At 38.9% G+C, this 16606-nt stretch overlaps 1 protein-coding gene across 2 annotated transcripts; it reads right to left on the bottom strand.

Moving 5' to 3' along the window:
• Positions 1-464: 464 nt before the first annotated feature.
• Positions 465-16366, bottom strand: pls1 (plastin 1 (I isoform)). 2 transcript variants are annotated; one of them, XM_026998345.2, is made up of 16 exons: positions 16222-16366; positions 15390-15519; positions 14579-14739; positions 14248-14377; positions 13804-13936; positions 13533-13614; positions 8182-8347; positions 7234-7376; positions 6527-6622; positions 5295-5490; positions 3444-3522; positions 3006-3120; positions 2175-2308; positions 1560-1683; positions 1222-1346; positions 465-1102 (listed from the first exon to the last, which is right to left on the bottom strand). In XM_026998345.2, exons 2-16 carry the CDS (start codon positions 15457-15459, stop codon positions 964-966), a joined length of 1893 nt encoding a protein of 630 aa, XP_026854146.2. In that variant the 5' UTR covers positions 15460-15519; positions 16222-16366; the 3' UTR covers positions 465-963. The 2 variants fall into 2 exon arrangements, with proteins under 2 accessions (XP_026854146.2, XP_026854145.2); XM_026998344.2 differs by having other exon boundaries at positions 15390-15497.
• Between the last annotated feature and the right edge of the window lie 240 nt (positions 16367-16606).

The raw sequence follows: 16606 nt of genomic DNA, 5'->3' as shown, positions 1-16606 counted from the left end.
CCCTAGCCGGGCTCTCTCACACCCTCTCACACTGTTAAAATTTTGCAATCACTTCCAGATTCCAGCTCCACCACAGAATTCTCCCTGGAGGTAAACTGGGCAGGCTCAAGTAACAGTGGCATAGGGGAATGGGAATGTGTTTTGGATTATCCATATCCTACAGTTTAAATGGAAGAGGCTTAATTGTTTCTTTTGGTTGGAATGAACACAAGTCCCTGGCTGCCTGATGACTGTTAGTAATTACACTAATTATGTCACCAGACCTCCAAAGAACATTTTAGGCTTTTCTATTGATAGTATGATTCCTTAAAAATGTGGGTTTTTAAATAATTGTTGAAAGTACATCAGCAAATTCCAAATAAGTTATATTAAGGAAAAACTATCCTGATAGGAAAACCATTAAGAGGCTTCAGTAATAATCATCAAGCAGAACACATTGTAATCTTTGCATACTGATCATTTTAAATGCCACCCCAGTGGTTAGGGTTTAGACATTCATTGTGGACAAATAACTTAGTACTTGAAAACTTGTTACTTAGATACATTTTTAGACAAATCATGTATTTAGAAAAAAGTAGTCAATATAGGTCAACGGAATTTGCAAATATTACCATATAATGAAGTGATAGATTAAGATAAATTAAGGCTTTTTTTAAAGAAAAAAAGTGATTATTTCCGGCAATCAACATGTTTTATACAAACAAGAAAAAAAAAAGTTCAAAGGGAAATGTTCACAGGTCAAAATAAGAATGCTAATGTATGAAAGCACAGGATACCATTACTTAAATGATGTGATCATTTTCCTGCAGTATGTTTCATTCCTCGTTTGTTACATTCACATTTGTGGGAGAAATGTTGCTTTAACGAATACTCAAAAGCGTAGAAGACCAGGGATGGGGGTAACAACAAGGAACAACAGAAAGCAAAGAACATCGATGTTTCCACAGGTTCCTCTGAGAGATGTCAGCCTGTCACCTTGTTCAGACCTCTCCCCATCAAGCACGCAAACACAGTCATCACCATCTTGGGGTTAACCTCCACAATGTCATCAGGGAGCGCGTAAACCTTGGCGCCGATTTTACGAGCTACAGAGATGGCATACCTGTAAGTGAAAGAGACCATGACCGAAAGAGACCGTGAGTGTGATAGACCATGAGACAGTTATAGGGAGCTTTTGGGGCAGATCTCTGATTAGTTGATTGTGATGTAAGGGAGAGTTACTTTGCATTGTTTAGCTTGTCCTCAGCACTCAGATCTCCCCATTTCACCATCTCATTCTTGATGGCGCCGGGAGCGACCGTATCAATCAGATCGATCACTGGGTAGCTGGTGCTGATTGATTTGTCCTAAGAGTATTGCTTGAATTTAATATGATGCATGATAATATTGCTACTAAGACATTCATTGCATTTCCTCTTTAGCCAAACCCTCACTGAGAATTTTACTGATGAGCTTAATGTGTGTTATGCTACATAGACCTAATCTGAAATCAAAGTGCTGTACGGGTTTGAAAGCTTAGTAAAAGGAGAAATAAAACAGAGTAAGATTGCACCTCCTACCTTAAAGCTCTTGATAAAGGAGTCTTTACGCCCTTCTTGCAAAGTATTGTTCACCCAGTTGATAATGACTTGATCTTTTACTTTTTCTCCATCACCAATATCTGACAAAACTTTGACTGTGTACCTGTACACAGCAAGTGTGTGCCATGGTTAAGTAAGAACAGAATGCTGTAGCAATTCAGATCTTTTAATCAATGAATAGAAAAATATGTTGAGCAAATAATATAATTCAGCTCTTCCTCAGCATCTTAACAGTCACACTGAGGAAAAAAATAACGCTAAGCTTGATACACTCATTTCAGCGTAGCCTCCACCACCATGCCACTACCTCGTCAGTGTCACAGCTTTGTTGACAATATTCTCACACCCATAATATACTTTCAGTAGTGGTCCTGTAGTCAGAAAGTGGTAAGTAATGAATGGGGTAGAGGGTGACTCAGATCTTGAATATCTGAGCCATAATCTCTCATTGCATACCTATAAAATGAAGCTCTAAGATAGGTGTACCTATGTAGCCAGTGAGTGCAAATGCAAAGCAGAAATGTCTAATATAGATGATATTGAGAGTATGTTTCTCAATTTGACAGTTACCATATACAACATAATTAGACGCACCTTCTCATTATCTGCCACACCAAGGCCAGGGTGTGCATGGAACTGCCCTCATTGATATTTTCACCTCCGATTCCCACCAGTGAAAACTTTGCTTCCTTTTTGCCCAGTTCCACAGCATAATTACAGTTCTCAAGCTATAAGCAGACATATGTTAGCTTTATTTGCATAACTTACGCAACATAATTTAAATTTCTGATACAAACGTACATGTAGGCATTCTTAACAGAGGTCTATCATGCCTTACGGTGACATTTCCTTTGTTAAGTTGGATAGTGAATATGTTGGAATATAAAGGCTTATAATGAATGGCTGAAATCAAAATGACAGAGGCAATTGTATTACATGATTTAGCACATTTGTAAAGTTGCACTAAAGTTTTAAGATAATGCTTTCTTAGTGTGACAGAGATTTATTGGAAAAATGACATTGCTCCTTTAAACTGTTTATGTGTTGAATTGACCACTGAGAGGTATGGAATTTCTGATGTAGTCTTCATATAATAAATATATGAATAAAGAATTTATATATCTGTTAATACATTTACATTATCCTCTTTCAATGATGCTCTTTATACTACTACTTCATACTAAAATGTTTTTGACAAAAGCTACTTTTTCAGAGACACAGAGTTTAAATCTGCATTGTAGAAGTATTTAATTTTTCAAAACTTTATTTTGATCAGTTGTTTTCTGTAATAAATAGTTTGCATGGAGAATCTTTGGAACTTAGATAAGTATTGAATAACTTTGGTGAATTCTACTGATTTTGAATTCTACACAATATTGTTTCAAACTTCAAAGTGTCACTTCACTCCATCATTTGCATACCAACCTTTTTCATGTTGGAGCCAAGAACTGGGAATGGACGTTTGTTCACTTTCCTCCAGTCAACGGGGACCTGGATCCGCTCGTACAACTGAAGAATGATCAGGCCGTCCATCAGGTTGCTGAAGATAAAGTGGATTAGCTCATGGAGCTAAACTTCAGTTCTTTCAACACTAAACCAAGCACTAAACCAACCTGGTAGTACAGTTCTCTACTGTAAACCTTAGCAATACAAGCCTACAAAGCCAAGTCACATATGTATCTTTTTTAATATTAGTAGCTTTAGCAAGTTAAGTTGTGGTATTTGCAGTGTACAGTAAGAACAACCTTGTAGCATTTCAAGAATGGCTCAAGAAACAAACTGTGAATTACTGCAGATACTGCATCTTCCAGTAAATAAAAACCTTACAAATTGCACCTTTAAAAACTTTCCTAGCTGCCTTACCTATGTAGATGATTGACATAAGGATTAACTCCAAGTGAATTCATCCAGTTCCTAAAGGTTCGGTCTTCTCGCGATTCTCCTGTAGAAATGAATAGGGATGTCACCATGTGTCAAAAGGATCGTCACCGTGTGCACACCACAGCAGTGGTCTGGTTGAGAGTCTGACCAGAGTGTACATAGTGAAAACAGCCCCACTGCATTGATGGCCTTTGCATTATCAAGTGCAGGGAGAAAATGAACAGAGTCAGTTTATGTCTTCAGTCACTCTTGAGTAATTCACGTGGTAAACAGTGTGGAACAGCACAGACGTTTGCTCACACTAATTCATACAATCAATGCACACATGCTGTGTTGTGACTATATGCTTTGAAACAATGATTTTATACATAATTACATACCCACATGCAGTGATCTCAATCCCCTTTACATTCACTCTTGGGTACATAAAGGCACTGCACAGTAACCCTTTGGTTAGGTTCTGTGAAGTAGAAATTATGCTCTGGTCCTTTTAGCATGTAATAAAACCAAGCTTGTGCTGCAAATGAGCCACAGGGGTGATGCTACAATATTTCTAAATTAGCTTCGCACATTTTGCAAAATAGGGCTGAGTGTCTCAAAATATTTTATCAGGTCTTCGTAAACCACTGCAAGCTGACAAAAAAAAAAAGAAGCTCTGTTACACCCGTGTGTCATAAAAATGAAGTACTACATTAGAGTGGTTAAGACATAATGCTTATTGAGGAGATTGTAACAGTGTTTACCTCTATACAGGAATGCTATAGATACTATGTTCATCTGCCCAATCAACTGAACCCTATGCTTAGATATGCAATAATTTTTACATTAACTACTCTGAAAGAAATGTAATGGAAACTAAGACTATTGTGTCACAATATAAGTAACCTAATAAACAGATTTCATCTTAAATCTTGAAATGATGATGATTTTGCCTCAGCATTCCTTTTATGAAAACTAGAGAGACAGAGACACAGAGAATGAGAGACTAGAGACACGGAGAACGTACTATTTCTCTGTGCAAAATACTAATCCTAACTCTTTTTAGAATGTCCATCTTATCTTGAAGAAATGTGCCATCATCAACAACTTAAAAATTGTAAAGGGAGGTGCCTCAACCAACTTCTCAGCAATTGGGTAAGCAATTCAGTTACACCAACTAAACAACAATAAACAAGCCATAAAAGTGAACAAACAACAACAACAAAAGTTTGTGGGTCATCGTGTGAGCCGAGAGGAAGTAAAAGTGAAAGCATGCTTCTGAGCACGCAAAGTGAGTAGTGGCTTATCACAGTACCTACAATTGAAGGGGTTAGGTCTGGGCAGGAAGGAGAGAGGAGAGTTACGGTAAGTCCTTCACAGGCAGATATCTAAAGCCTTTGGATTGGCTATAGCTCCTTTACAATAATACAATCATTGACTATGAACAATGTTTAACCATGGTACTGAGTCCAAGAGCAGTTAGATACTGGAATTAGTTGTATTCAGTGATAAGGATTTATTCACATGATATTTCTTTCAGTAATTAAGCACATTCCACAGTACCTGCTATGACACCAAAACAACACAAACGTTAACTTTTGTGTGTGTGTGTGTGTGTGTGTGTGTGTGTGTGTGTATAGATGGCCTGTTCATCTACTTTAATCTTTAACAAATTCGATTTGTTTTTTTTTTTTCTTTAATAAGTTGGAATTGAACATGTGCTTTCAAACTACTGCAAAGTTTGCGAGGCATTAAACATGCCCAGTGCCGGATCCCAAGCAGAATCGATCATGCGTTCAAATGCTCCTTTGTCTTCAGCTGAGTTGGAGCCTGTGTTAGCGCAGTGGAACTCACCCTCGAGTAGTGTGAGGTCGATGCCGTTGATCTTGGGCCTGCCCAGGGCAGGGAACATGTTGAACAGGTTGGCTACGAAGGCCGTGTTGAGTTTGTGGTTCCCAGCCATTATGTCCTGTGGGGTGACGAACTGCCGGCAGTCGAGCCGCTCTGCCTGACGCAGCATTAGTTCCGCTCTCTTCTCGTCGTCGCGCTCCTTCGGAAGGTAGAGGCACATCAGCCACGACCATTTTTCGCATTCCACCTTCTACCATAACGTTCTTGGATTTCCTTAAAGTTTAACACTTTTATACATTGTCGTTTACCTGCACAGAGCTGACACTTTCATTCATATTGTACAAAGTAATTCAGTTTAAATGGATAGCACATAGATTTTAAAACACAACAAAGCTACATAACTAGGCCTATCTAAATAGCATCAGTATCCAATCAACATAATCACATTATACACTACAAAAAATAGCTTACGTTTCTGTAAAATAACTGAAATTTCCTATAGGTTTGTTTTTACCTTTCGCCAAAGGAAAACGGTTCTTGAACTGGGATGATCTAATCATAATTACACTTCTAACTGTGGGTCTAGGATGTTATGATAAAGATGCATTTTCTGTGATTTCATGGATTGGTAGGCTAGGCACTGCAAATAGAAGCCTGTTTGACCCATTCCCCAATATGGACCTCAGACATTATCTCATGTTTTGGTTGAGCGATTATAAGAGACTTACAAACTCCAACCATTTACAAAGCATAAGCATGCCACGTTTCTATATTTATTCTATATTTAATATCACAGATCTATAAAGAGAACCAGTCATCTTAATACGGAAAGGTTGCTTGTGGGTATGTAATTAATGGCATGGGGAAAGGAAATTAAATAGTTAAATAATTTTTAATACATAGATATAACATAATATGTATACAATGTGTAAAAATACATGTATAAATAATATGTATAAAATATATATGTAAATAAATATATAATTAAATGTATAAAAATACATGTTTGTAGATAATTATATATAATTATTTATAGGATAGCTGTAAGACATATATTGTATAAAATATTTGTAAGTGTTTTGTGATTTGCCTCACAGGTCAGATTCCCAAGTATAAAAATGTGAGCCATTACTTTAACACAGTGGAAACTGATTCAGCACTCATACATGACCAATCGCACGACAGCTTGATGGATCACATGGAGAATGGAAGATTGGGGGGCAGGGCATGCTCACCATCAGGCCAGACATGTCGATGGTGATTTGGATCTGGTCATCTCCGTCACCTTTAGGGGCGATCTGATCAAGCAGGTGGAAGTAGGCTCTGGAGTCCTGCAGGCCAAAGGAAGACTCAGTGACAATAAAACTGTAGGGGCCAATTAGGATTATATAAATATGATCATGCTCATTTGTAAACAGCTTGGAGGAAGCTGGCTCATGTGTGTCAACTAAATTTAAACAATCTTATGTTAATCTCTGATGGGCCATGCTGTGTGAGTCATTAGCTAGGATACTGTGTCTAAATCAATAATTTGAAACCTATTTTTCATTGTAAACAGCTTACTCTAGCCTGCAAGCAATGCAGAAACTGCTGTACAGTGTAAAAGTTGGACTGATTTGCCCCTTGAACAGCTTTATAGAATGTCACTGGATTTGGTAGATAATTGTTGGCAAAATAACTTTGTACAGCCAGTACATTTCCTGTTCTAACTAACAACACTTTGCTTGGTGCACATTGCACATCATTTTATGTTACCCTAACAGATTCTATTCTTATTTCCATAACTCCTGAAGAGTAGTTTATTTTCAGATGTTCTTAGCATCAAAGTACTGAAATTGAAATGATGATATTCTCATTTAGTAAAACAAAATTCTGGCAAATTTACAAAAAAGGTAATATCTATTAGCACTGTGATTGGCGAAGGGGGATGGTGAGGATATACCTTGATGTCCTCGCTGAAGTTTCTGATTTGTTGCCAGCCGGCTGCGTCGAGGTGATAGTTTACCCAGCGTAACAACAGTTCCTCAGGAGACATCGAGAGCAGGTGATCCAGCTCCTCAGATTCACCCAGAAGTGCAATAAGAGCTGTTCACATGTGCATGTACATGAACACACACACACGCACACACACACACACACACACACGCACACACACACGCACACACACGCACGCACGCACACGCACGCATGCACACACACGCACACACACACACACACACACACACACACACACACACACACACACACACACACAAATATTAAGCTAAGAGTTCAGAAAGTAAAAGTCCTTGCCAGGCCATTTGTTCCAGTTACCTGCTTTTGCTAATTAGCTCAGGTTAGCAAGTGGAATGAGCTGTTGAAATTAGTTGGATGATACTAAATCATGTCAGGACTAACTTAAGTACTGCACACAACTCGTTTTGATCTTAAAGGAATACTTTATCCAAAAGGGCTACAAGGATAACACTGAAAGACATAAGAGTTACTATCAAGAGTTACTAATATAGTACACAAGATTTACTATTAATAAAATGAATTATTTACCACCGATTGCTTCCCATTTGCTTTCATTATTTCATTATTTACGACATTAGAAGTTATTACTCAATGGAACACAGCAATTAATGGCTTTCATCCATTATTAGAAACATTCGTTTTGGCTGAAGTCCATTTCATATTCAAAATAGAGCTGAGTAGGTGAAGAGAAAATATTCCTACTGGTTCTCTTCTCTCAGTCTTTCTGGCTCCCTCTTTCTTTCACTGAGACATTGCTGACTAATTAATAAACCTTTGTACTCTATCATGTGTTAGCAGAAACTACTGAGGAAGGATTAGCCTACTGAAGTCTAAGGTGTATACCTTAGACTGAAGTCTAAAGTGTATACCTGACCTTCATTGCGCGAGATCTCGATGTCTGCGAACAGGCCAATCTTAATGATTTGCCAGAGAAGACCCAGCACCAGGTGGGGGGTCCCTGCCATCATGTCCTGGGCATCGATGTTGACCACTGTACAACCAATGGCTGACGCTGAGTTAAGGGCCAGGATCAGGTTTTCCTGTGAGAGAATGGAGAAAAGTATGTGTTTGTACATTTGTACCAGAGATCGCTCCTTTGTATATATATGAGTGAGACAGAGAGCGATTTTCAAATTTGTAGTGAAGTACACAAGGGGGAAACAAGGAAAACAAGATGAAGCAAGATAGGGATAGGAGGAACCTGCTTATATTTGAAAAAAGTAGATATTTAAATCAACATCTCCTTTTCCTACAAATTCAGAAGCACTTTGCTTGCACTACAGCTAATGAAGGACCTCTGTCCGAAATGTTGTGTGTATCTAGGATCCTTGTGTACTTCACTAAATTTTGAATATTTCTACATCTCTTACTATATTACACTGTAGTTACTCACCTGGAATGTTCTCTATATATAATTTCCCCTCCACCCTTGTTTATTTACTTACTATTGTTTCGAATCACTGTTGTTTATTTCAAACTATTGTTCACAGGGCCCAACATTTTTTTTCTATACCCATGTCTCTGTGTCACGGAAGGCTCCTCCCCCCACGAGTCACGTGGTATGGCCCACCGCGTGCAGAAGGTCTCACATGTGCATTATTCGTAACCACACCCCCCTGGGATAGCACACACCTGCACAGGGTTTAGTGTTAATTGTTTGTCTGTATTTGAAGCCGTGTCAGTGTGTGCGCCCTTGTTGGTCATTGTCCCTACATGTGTGTTAATTCTGAGCTCTGTAGCCATAACGTTAGTTTGTGTAGTCACGTGTTAATGTGTATGTGTTCATCGTTTAATGTTAAGTGTAGAGTCATGTGTACTGTAAGTGTTATGTGTGAGTGCCACCTGTGTCGTATGTGTTTAATCTTAATAAACGTGTTGCACCATCAAGGAAGTCTGTGCGTCCTGCCCTGCACCCTGCGGCACTTGGGCCAGCTCTGTTACACCTTGATATGGGCAAGGACTTTGAGTGTATTGCTTTCATATTGTACGTTTTACCAAAAAATGGATGTCGATTTTCATGTTTAGAAATTCTGGCAAGGTTAACAAACAAACTAAAACTGCTGATGAATACTGTGTGTGGTTATGCCCACTCATTGCATCATGTGGGGTCTGAGTAAAACTGACAAAAGAAGCATCTGAACACCATGCAAAAGAAATGCACTACAGATGACTCAAATAATACTTCATTCTAATGAATAAGCAGGATTTAAGTACTACTTTACTTTAAGTACTACTTTACAAAAAATCCAATGCAAGTCAAACAATACTCCCTTGAAGTGTTAGCGGACATTGGTGCCCATTCAGGGTCTTTTGCATATTTCAGGCAATAACTTCACACCTTCACACAACACGTCTGTTAGAATCTTCACTTACAGATCAAACCCAATGATAAGCTTCCATGACACAGTTATCACAGCATGCCCTGTGTATTTGATAAGGCAGCAATTCCCATGATAAGCTGCCTGTCTGTGATTGCCTTTGAGCACGTTTGCATAGTCATCAACATGGGTACACAAAGGTCTTGCAGGGAACTGTAAAAATACATAATACCCAGGCACATCTGTTTAACTGTTAGCTCAACCATATAGATGCATTCCATATGAGAACGCTTATTGAAATTAAATGAGAGGCCACTGAGGCACTGGGCATTGTTAAACAAAGGGAGGTCCCCAAGCTTTGGGTCTCATCCATCAAACAGCCACCATGCTAAAAATAATCAAATGCAGTTGGGAGTTGATAAGAGACAGTTCAATAGGACAATGGAACATAAAAAACATCTCATTCCTGCTATCAGTATTATAGCTAGCAGACCTCAGTGGGGCTAAGATAGGCTAACCTGTCCTCATTGATGACCACCACCGGTTTGAGCTACACCCTTATTTCCTTTACTATTTCCATCATCAGGGAACTCAAGGTATGCAGCCTAACACTAATTCAGAACAGTGTGAATTTAGAAACATTTTGGCTGTGCCTTCCTTAAGGAATTTCTGTAGACTCCAAAAAAAAAGTCACAGTGCTAATATTGGCTACAGTTTCACAGTACCCTATGGAGGCTGGAGATTTCCTAATCCTGGCCATACTTTGGTCATTACATTCTTAATGTAACCACTTTTTATTGATACAGCACCTTCCAGAATTCCTGAAAAGAGACAGACATGCACAACAAAACTCAACATCAGAACAGTCATTAGCCTTATTTTAACTTGTTTGAGCACACATCATTTCAAGCACACAAGACCTTGGGGCTTACTTGCCCATGTCAGCAAGCACTGTCATTCTCAGCTCTTTTTGATTGGAAACACTTGCAATGGTCACTGGCCCCAAGCTTGTAATTGATATTCTCTAAGCCTGTCCTCATCCTCTCCGTTTCAAAGAATTCACTTTTGGCTACGGAGTGCTTCTGCTGAAATACAGCAGAACCTGAAAGGTTCAGGTTTTACAGAACCTGAAAGAAATGTCACTGAGCTGGCCTAAACTCAAGTCCCTTTAGTAGTTAATCACATCATACCCCATGCCAGAACTACGGGAACACTACAGGAAGCTGTCAAAGCAACAAAAACTGATCTGTGCATTCTGAGCTTCAGAACTATTATTAAATCAAGGAAAATGCAACACCCTCTTGAACAGAGTTCAGACAACTATTAGCCGTGTACTCCACAAATCTGGTCTTTGTGGAAGAGTGGCAAGAAGAAATCCATTTTTAAAAGCAAGCCATAAGAAGTTTCATTTGCAGTTTGCCACAAACCATGTAGGGGACACAGCAAACATGTGGAAGAAGGTACTATGGTCAGATGACACCAAAGTTGAACTTTTTGGCCTAAATGCAAAACGCTATGTGTGGCGAAAACTAACACTGAACATCACCCTGAACACACCATCCCCACCTTTAAACATGGTGGTGGCAGCATCATGCTGTGGGGATGCTTTTCTTCAGCAGGGACAGGGAAGCTGGTCAGAGTTGATGGGAAGATGGATGGAGCTAAATACAGGGCAATCCTGGAGGGAAACCTGTTAGAGGCTGCAAAAGACTTGATACTGGGGCGGAGGTTCACCTTCCAGGAGGACAACGACCCTAAACATACAGCCAGAGCTACAATGGAATGGTTTAGATCAAAGCACATTCATGTGTTAGAATGGCCCAGTCAAAGTCCAGCCCTAAATCCCATTGAGAATCTGTGACAAGACTTGAAAATTGCTGTTCACAGATGCTCTCCATCCAATCTGACTGAGCTTGAGCCATTTTGAAGAAGAATGGGCAAAGGTTTCAGCCTGTAGATGTGCAAAGCTGGTAGAGACATACCCCAAAAGACTTCCAGCTGTAATTGCAGTGAAAGGTGGTCCCACAAAGTATTCAGACAGGGGGACTGAATACAAATGCACGCTACAGTTTCCAGATTTTTATTAATTAAAAAATTTGAAAACCATGTATAATTTTCTTTTCACTTCACAATTACTGGCTGCTTTGTGTTCGTTTATCACATAAAATCCCAATAAAATACATTTAAGTTTGTAGGTGTAACATGTAAAAATGTGGAAAAGTTCAAGGGGTATGAGTACTTTTTCAAGGTCCTGTATGTGAGTGGCAAAAGTATGTGATACTTTAGGATTAGAAGAAAATTTGACAATGAAATTTGAGTCAGGTGTTGTCAATCAGTAGGATGACAATAAGATGTGAGTGGGCACCTTGTTTTATTAAAGATCTAGCAAAGACTGATTTTCACAACACCTATTTGTGGAAGTCTGTCATGGCTTGAACAATAGACATTTCTGACAACCTTAGAAGAAGTTGTTGATGCTCATCAGGCGGAAAAGGTTACAAAACCATCTCTAAAAAGACCGCACCAATCCACAGTCAGACAGATTGTGTACAAAAGAAGGAAATTCAAGACCATTATTACCTTCTCCCGGAATGGTTGACCAATAAAGATCAAGCCAAGAGCAAGGTGTGTAATAGTCTGCAAGGCCAAGGATAACTTTTAAGTAACTAAAGGCCTTTCTCACATTGGCTAAGGTTAATATTTATCCACCATCAGGAAAACCATCAGTCCACCATCAGGAGAACACTGAACAACAATGGCATGCTTGGCAGGGCTGCAAGCGGAAAGACACTGCTTTCCATAAAAAACATTGTGGCCTGTCTGCAGTTTGCTAAAGTTCACATGGAAAAGCCAGATGGCTATTGGAACAATGTTTTGTGTATGGATGAGACCAAAATAGATATTTTGGTTTAAATGAGAAACCTTATGTTTGAAAAAAGGAAAACACTGCATTCTAACATAAAAACCTCATCTCTTCTGTGAAGCATGGTGGTGGTAGTATCATGGTTTGGGCCTTTTTGCTGCATCTGGGCTTGCCATCACTGGAGGAAAATGAATTCCGAATTATACCATTCTAAAGGAAAATGTCAGGCCATTTGTTTGTGAGCTAAATCTCAAATGAACATGGGTCATGCAGTACAACAATGACCCTAACCACATTAGTGATTCTACCAAAGAATAGTTAAAGAAGAATAAAGTTAAGGTTTGGAATGATCAAGTCAAAATCATGACCTTATTCTAATAGGATTGTTGTAGAAGGTCCTGAAACAAGCGGTTCATGGGAGGAAACCGCCAGCATAACTGAGGAATGGGCTAAAATTCTTCCAAGCCTATGTGCTGGACTAATCAACAATTACCGGAAAAGTTTAGTTGCAGTTATTGCGGCACAAAGGGGACACACAAGATACTGACAGCAAAGGTTCACATTCTTTTGCCACTCAAAAATATGGATAAGGTTCCTCATTAAATAAATGACTGATATTTTTGTCTCATTTGCTTGATTTGGTTCTCTTGATCTTTTATTTTTAGGATTTCTGTGACATTCTGATGAAGATTTAGATCAAATGCAGAAATATAGAAACTTCTAAAGGGTTCATAATGTTTCAAGCACCCCTGTGGATGACCATTGACAGCTGTATACATAGCCCTGAATATTGATCCAGTCTCAGGTCCAGGCCTGCCTGCCTATCTATCTATCTATCTATCTATCTATCTATCTATCTATCTATCTATCTATCTATCTATCTATCTATCTATCTATCTATCTATCTATCTATCTATCTATCTATCTATCTATCTATCTATCTATCTATCTATCCATCCATCCATCCATCCATCCATCTATCCAACCCACAAATCTCTCTATCTACCGCCATAGTACATACATGTATTTTTGAAGAGTGCTTACAGTCATGGTGAACATTGTGGGTTTCTTTGTGTTGATGACTCTTTCATCGATCGTGTCGGGTTGAGAGAGATTGATCATTTTGCTGCAAATAAATAAACCTAATCAGTTAGGCGCTAGCTATCGACACACAGCATACATGTTTAGCATTATTAGTAATCTTACTACAGGTCTCTTTCCAGACTAAAGCATCTGGAATATACGTTAGAAAATAAAAGAATGCATGCAAAAGTTCACAATACTCTATGGGTGAGCAGATCTATGATCATATTACCATAGAAGTATTCCATCTTTGACAGATTTGAACAGACTGTCATTATTGGGGTCCATGGGGATGAGATGTCTGCAGTCTGGGTCATTTGCCAAGGTTTTATTGATCCAGTTCACAAAGGCCACTTTCTCTTCGTCTGAGGCCCAATTTGACAGGCAAAACATTAGCAATACAGCAGGCTCAGATTACCAGCAGGAGCCAAGCTGAGCCAAAGACCATAAAAATGACTCGGTGGTGCAACTCATCACTGCTAATGAGTGCACTCTGGTTCAGCTTTCAGCAAGAGCTACAACATGCTTGACTAAGGCATGCAGTTATGGGAGGCTATGAATATTAATATATCAAAGTTTTGGAGTGGTCAGAACATTTTGAGTTCAAAGATTCTCTTCTGAAGAATAGCACAACAGCACCAGCATTAGCTGACAGGATATCAATGGTAAATCTCACCAGCATATGAGTGTTGTGTTCCCTCGCTTGAGATTCCTGATGTTCCTCCAAATGAGCGGATCCCATCTCTCCTGGAAATGGTTTTGCGGAAGGTCTCTCTCACTTCTTTACTTCTCAGGTCCTGATATATCTATGGAATAAAACAGGATATGACATGATTAAGCAATACAAGATTACACTAAAGCAAAGCATTCCCCAGATTTTAGCTAAAAATATCATAGGCTGTAGTGTGTGTGTGTGTGTGTGTGTGTGTATGTGCACGCATGCATGCTTGTGTGTGTTAGAAATTCAGTGTAATAATGCAAGGGAGTAGAACAATAGTTGGCCATACCGCAACAAACTCTTCAAAGCTTATTTTTTCATCCTTGTTGGTGTCACCAGCGATAAATTTCTCTGCGATCTCTCGCACTTTGTAGCCTGGCAGAGAGAAGCTAGCCTCCCGAAAGAGTTCCTGCAGCTCAAAATCACTGACATAGCCACTGTTATCAATGTCTGCAGGAGAGATAAGGCATGCAAATCTTGGTGAGGTATATATACTTTCATCTGTTATATCTGCTTGCGTTCATTATAAAAGTGTTTTGGTCAGCAAGGTACTATAGCTCGGAGGCTATGAATAACTGAACATACTAAATTTTTCTTCTCTCTTTTTTTGCAAAAATGTTTCTGAGGTGATAGATCTTGAAATGTAATAAGCTTCGTTATTTAATTATTCTATATCTGTGTAAAGCACTTTCACTTGCCACTGTGTATAAAAAGTGCTATACAAAAAAACATGCCTTGGCTTACTACAAACTGTACTGAGGGCATCGTAAATCAATGAACCTTCAATCAATGAATACATGAATGACATTGTTTTGTGTGTAAGCATGCAATTGGAGGAGGCCATGGTTTGCTCCACCTCTGTCTCTGCTGATGGTCAAAACTCCATAGTAACAAGCAGTAAGCATGAAATGACACTGTGTAGTAAATGTCATGTTCACTGGTTTCCTGTAAAATCTGATAATGTTTGACATGTCACATGCAGCACAAGCAATCACAAATCAGATGCATCCCAGTTTGCTCTTCATATTCTGTACAAATCGTTTATCAGCCTGTTTTTCGCAAACAGCTAATGAGCAATGCAGTGTTGGTAAACAACTGACCAATTCTGTTGAAGGCCTCCCTGAGCTCCTCCAGGTCCTCTCGAGAGATCTGTGTCACACTGTCCTCCATGTTGCTCACTCTTCAGCCTCTCTGACCATATGAAACACCTGTAGACATTATCCACAGAAACTACAAAAGTAGCTTAACCATACTGCAAAATAATTATTATTATTTAAAAATATAAATAAATGGATAATATGCTTGTAGTCATATGATCAAACTCCCACAATATTAAACCAAAAACTACTACAAAGTAAAACAATTCAGGCAAGGACCAACAAAATGCAGTAGGAAAGGAACCAGGTTCAACATATGGTTTTTTGACATGGGTGCTTAGAAACAGAGTATAGTTACCATTAAGTACTATTTTCAAATATTCGTATATTTCATAATTTATGGTTTACACTTTGAACATTGAGCTTAGAAATTTTAGTCTTCCTGAGTGAAAAGACATACTTTTGTGAGATCATAAAGGATGCATATTTTAAGTTTGATTGAACTCAAAAACAAACCACCAATGTTCAGTTTTCTTTTCAATAATTAAATAAAATTAAGAGCAGTTCTTTGGACAGCAAAACATCTCACATAGCTTATATCTGTTATAATCAAATCCACAAAAAAACATCACATTAATCTTTTAGGCTATATATAGCTTTTTACTTTTACTAATAATACTCAAGTAAATTCCAGGATAAGTACTTTAATACTGGACAGTATTGATGTGTCCATTTTTACAAAACCACAACACACTGCATAGCAAATGTCACAAGTCTCCAATGGTGAGTATAAACTCTTTACGAAGCTCTAAAAAAGCTATTAATTAAAATGTACCTCTCCTTAAGAATGACTCCCACTCCAGCCTGGTTCAGCTGAGGTCCAGGTTACAGTTAGAAGTAGGAGGAGTGTCTCACAGGAGCAGTGAGGAATACAGGCTCTTGACAGAGTTGGACAGGTGAGGATAAAGTTGCAGCGAAGTAGGGGAACAGAACTTCAGCCTTTTTGAACTCTGTTCAGGGCGGGTCTCCTTAAATGGCCCAGCAGCTGAGGTTAACGTTTAATGTGCCACACCAATGCCGAGCCAGCAGGTGCCGTCAAAACCTGCGGGTTGTAGAAGTCCTGTGAAGAGCCAGTGTCAAAAGTAAAGCAGTTAGCAATGCTTAGCCTGTGTTTGGGTTCTCTTATCAAGAGAAAGGCTGAATAAGTATCACTTTGCTTA

The sequence above is a fragment of the Electrophorus electricus genome, chromosome 18, assembly GCF_013358815.1.
Source record: "Electrophorus electricus isolate fEleEle1 chromosome 18, fEleEle1.pri, whole genome shotgun sequence".
Taxonomy (NCBI): domain Eukaryota; kingdom Metazoa; phylum Chordata; class Actinopteri; order Gymnotiformes; family Gymnotidae; genus Electrophorus; species Electrophorus electricus.
The sequence above is the reverse complement of the archived record's forward strand: the minus strand, read 5'-3'. Positions and strand labels throughout refer to the sequence as shown.

Excerpts from the sequence above, each read along its gene's own strand:
- pls1 (XM_026998345.2), bottom strand. The coding sequence starts at position 15,459 with ATGGAGGACAGTGTGACACAGATCTCTCGAGAGGACCTGGAGGAGCTC. Across the intron at positions 13,615-13,803 it reads AAAGATGGAATACTTCTATG|CAAAATGATCAATCTCTCTC; the intron begins GTAATATGATCA and ends ATTTATTTGCAG. Across the intron at positions 7,377-8,181 it reads CGAGATCTCGCGCAATGAAG|CTCTTATTGCACTTCTGGGT; the intron begins GTCAGGTATACA and ends ACATGTGAACAG.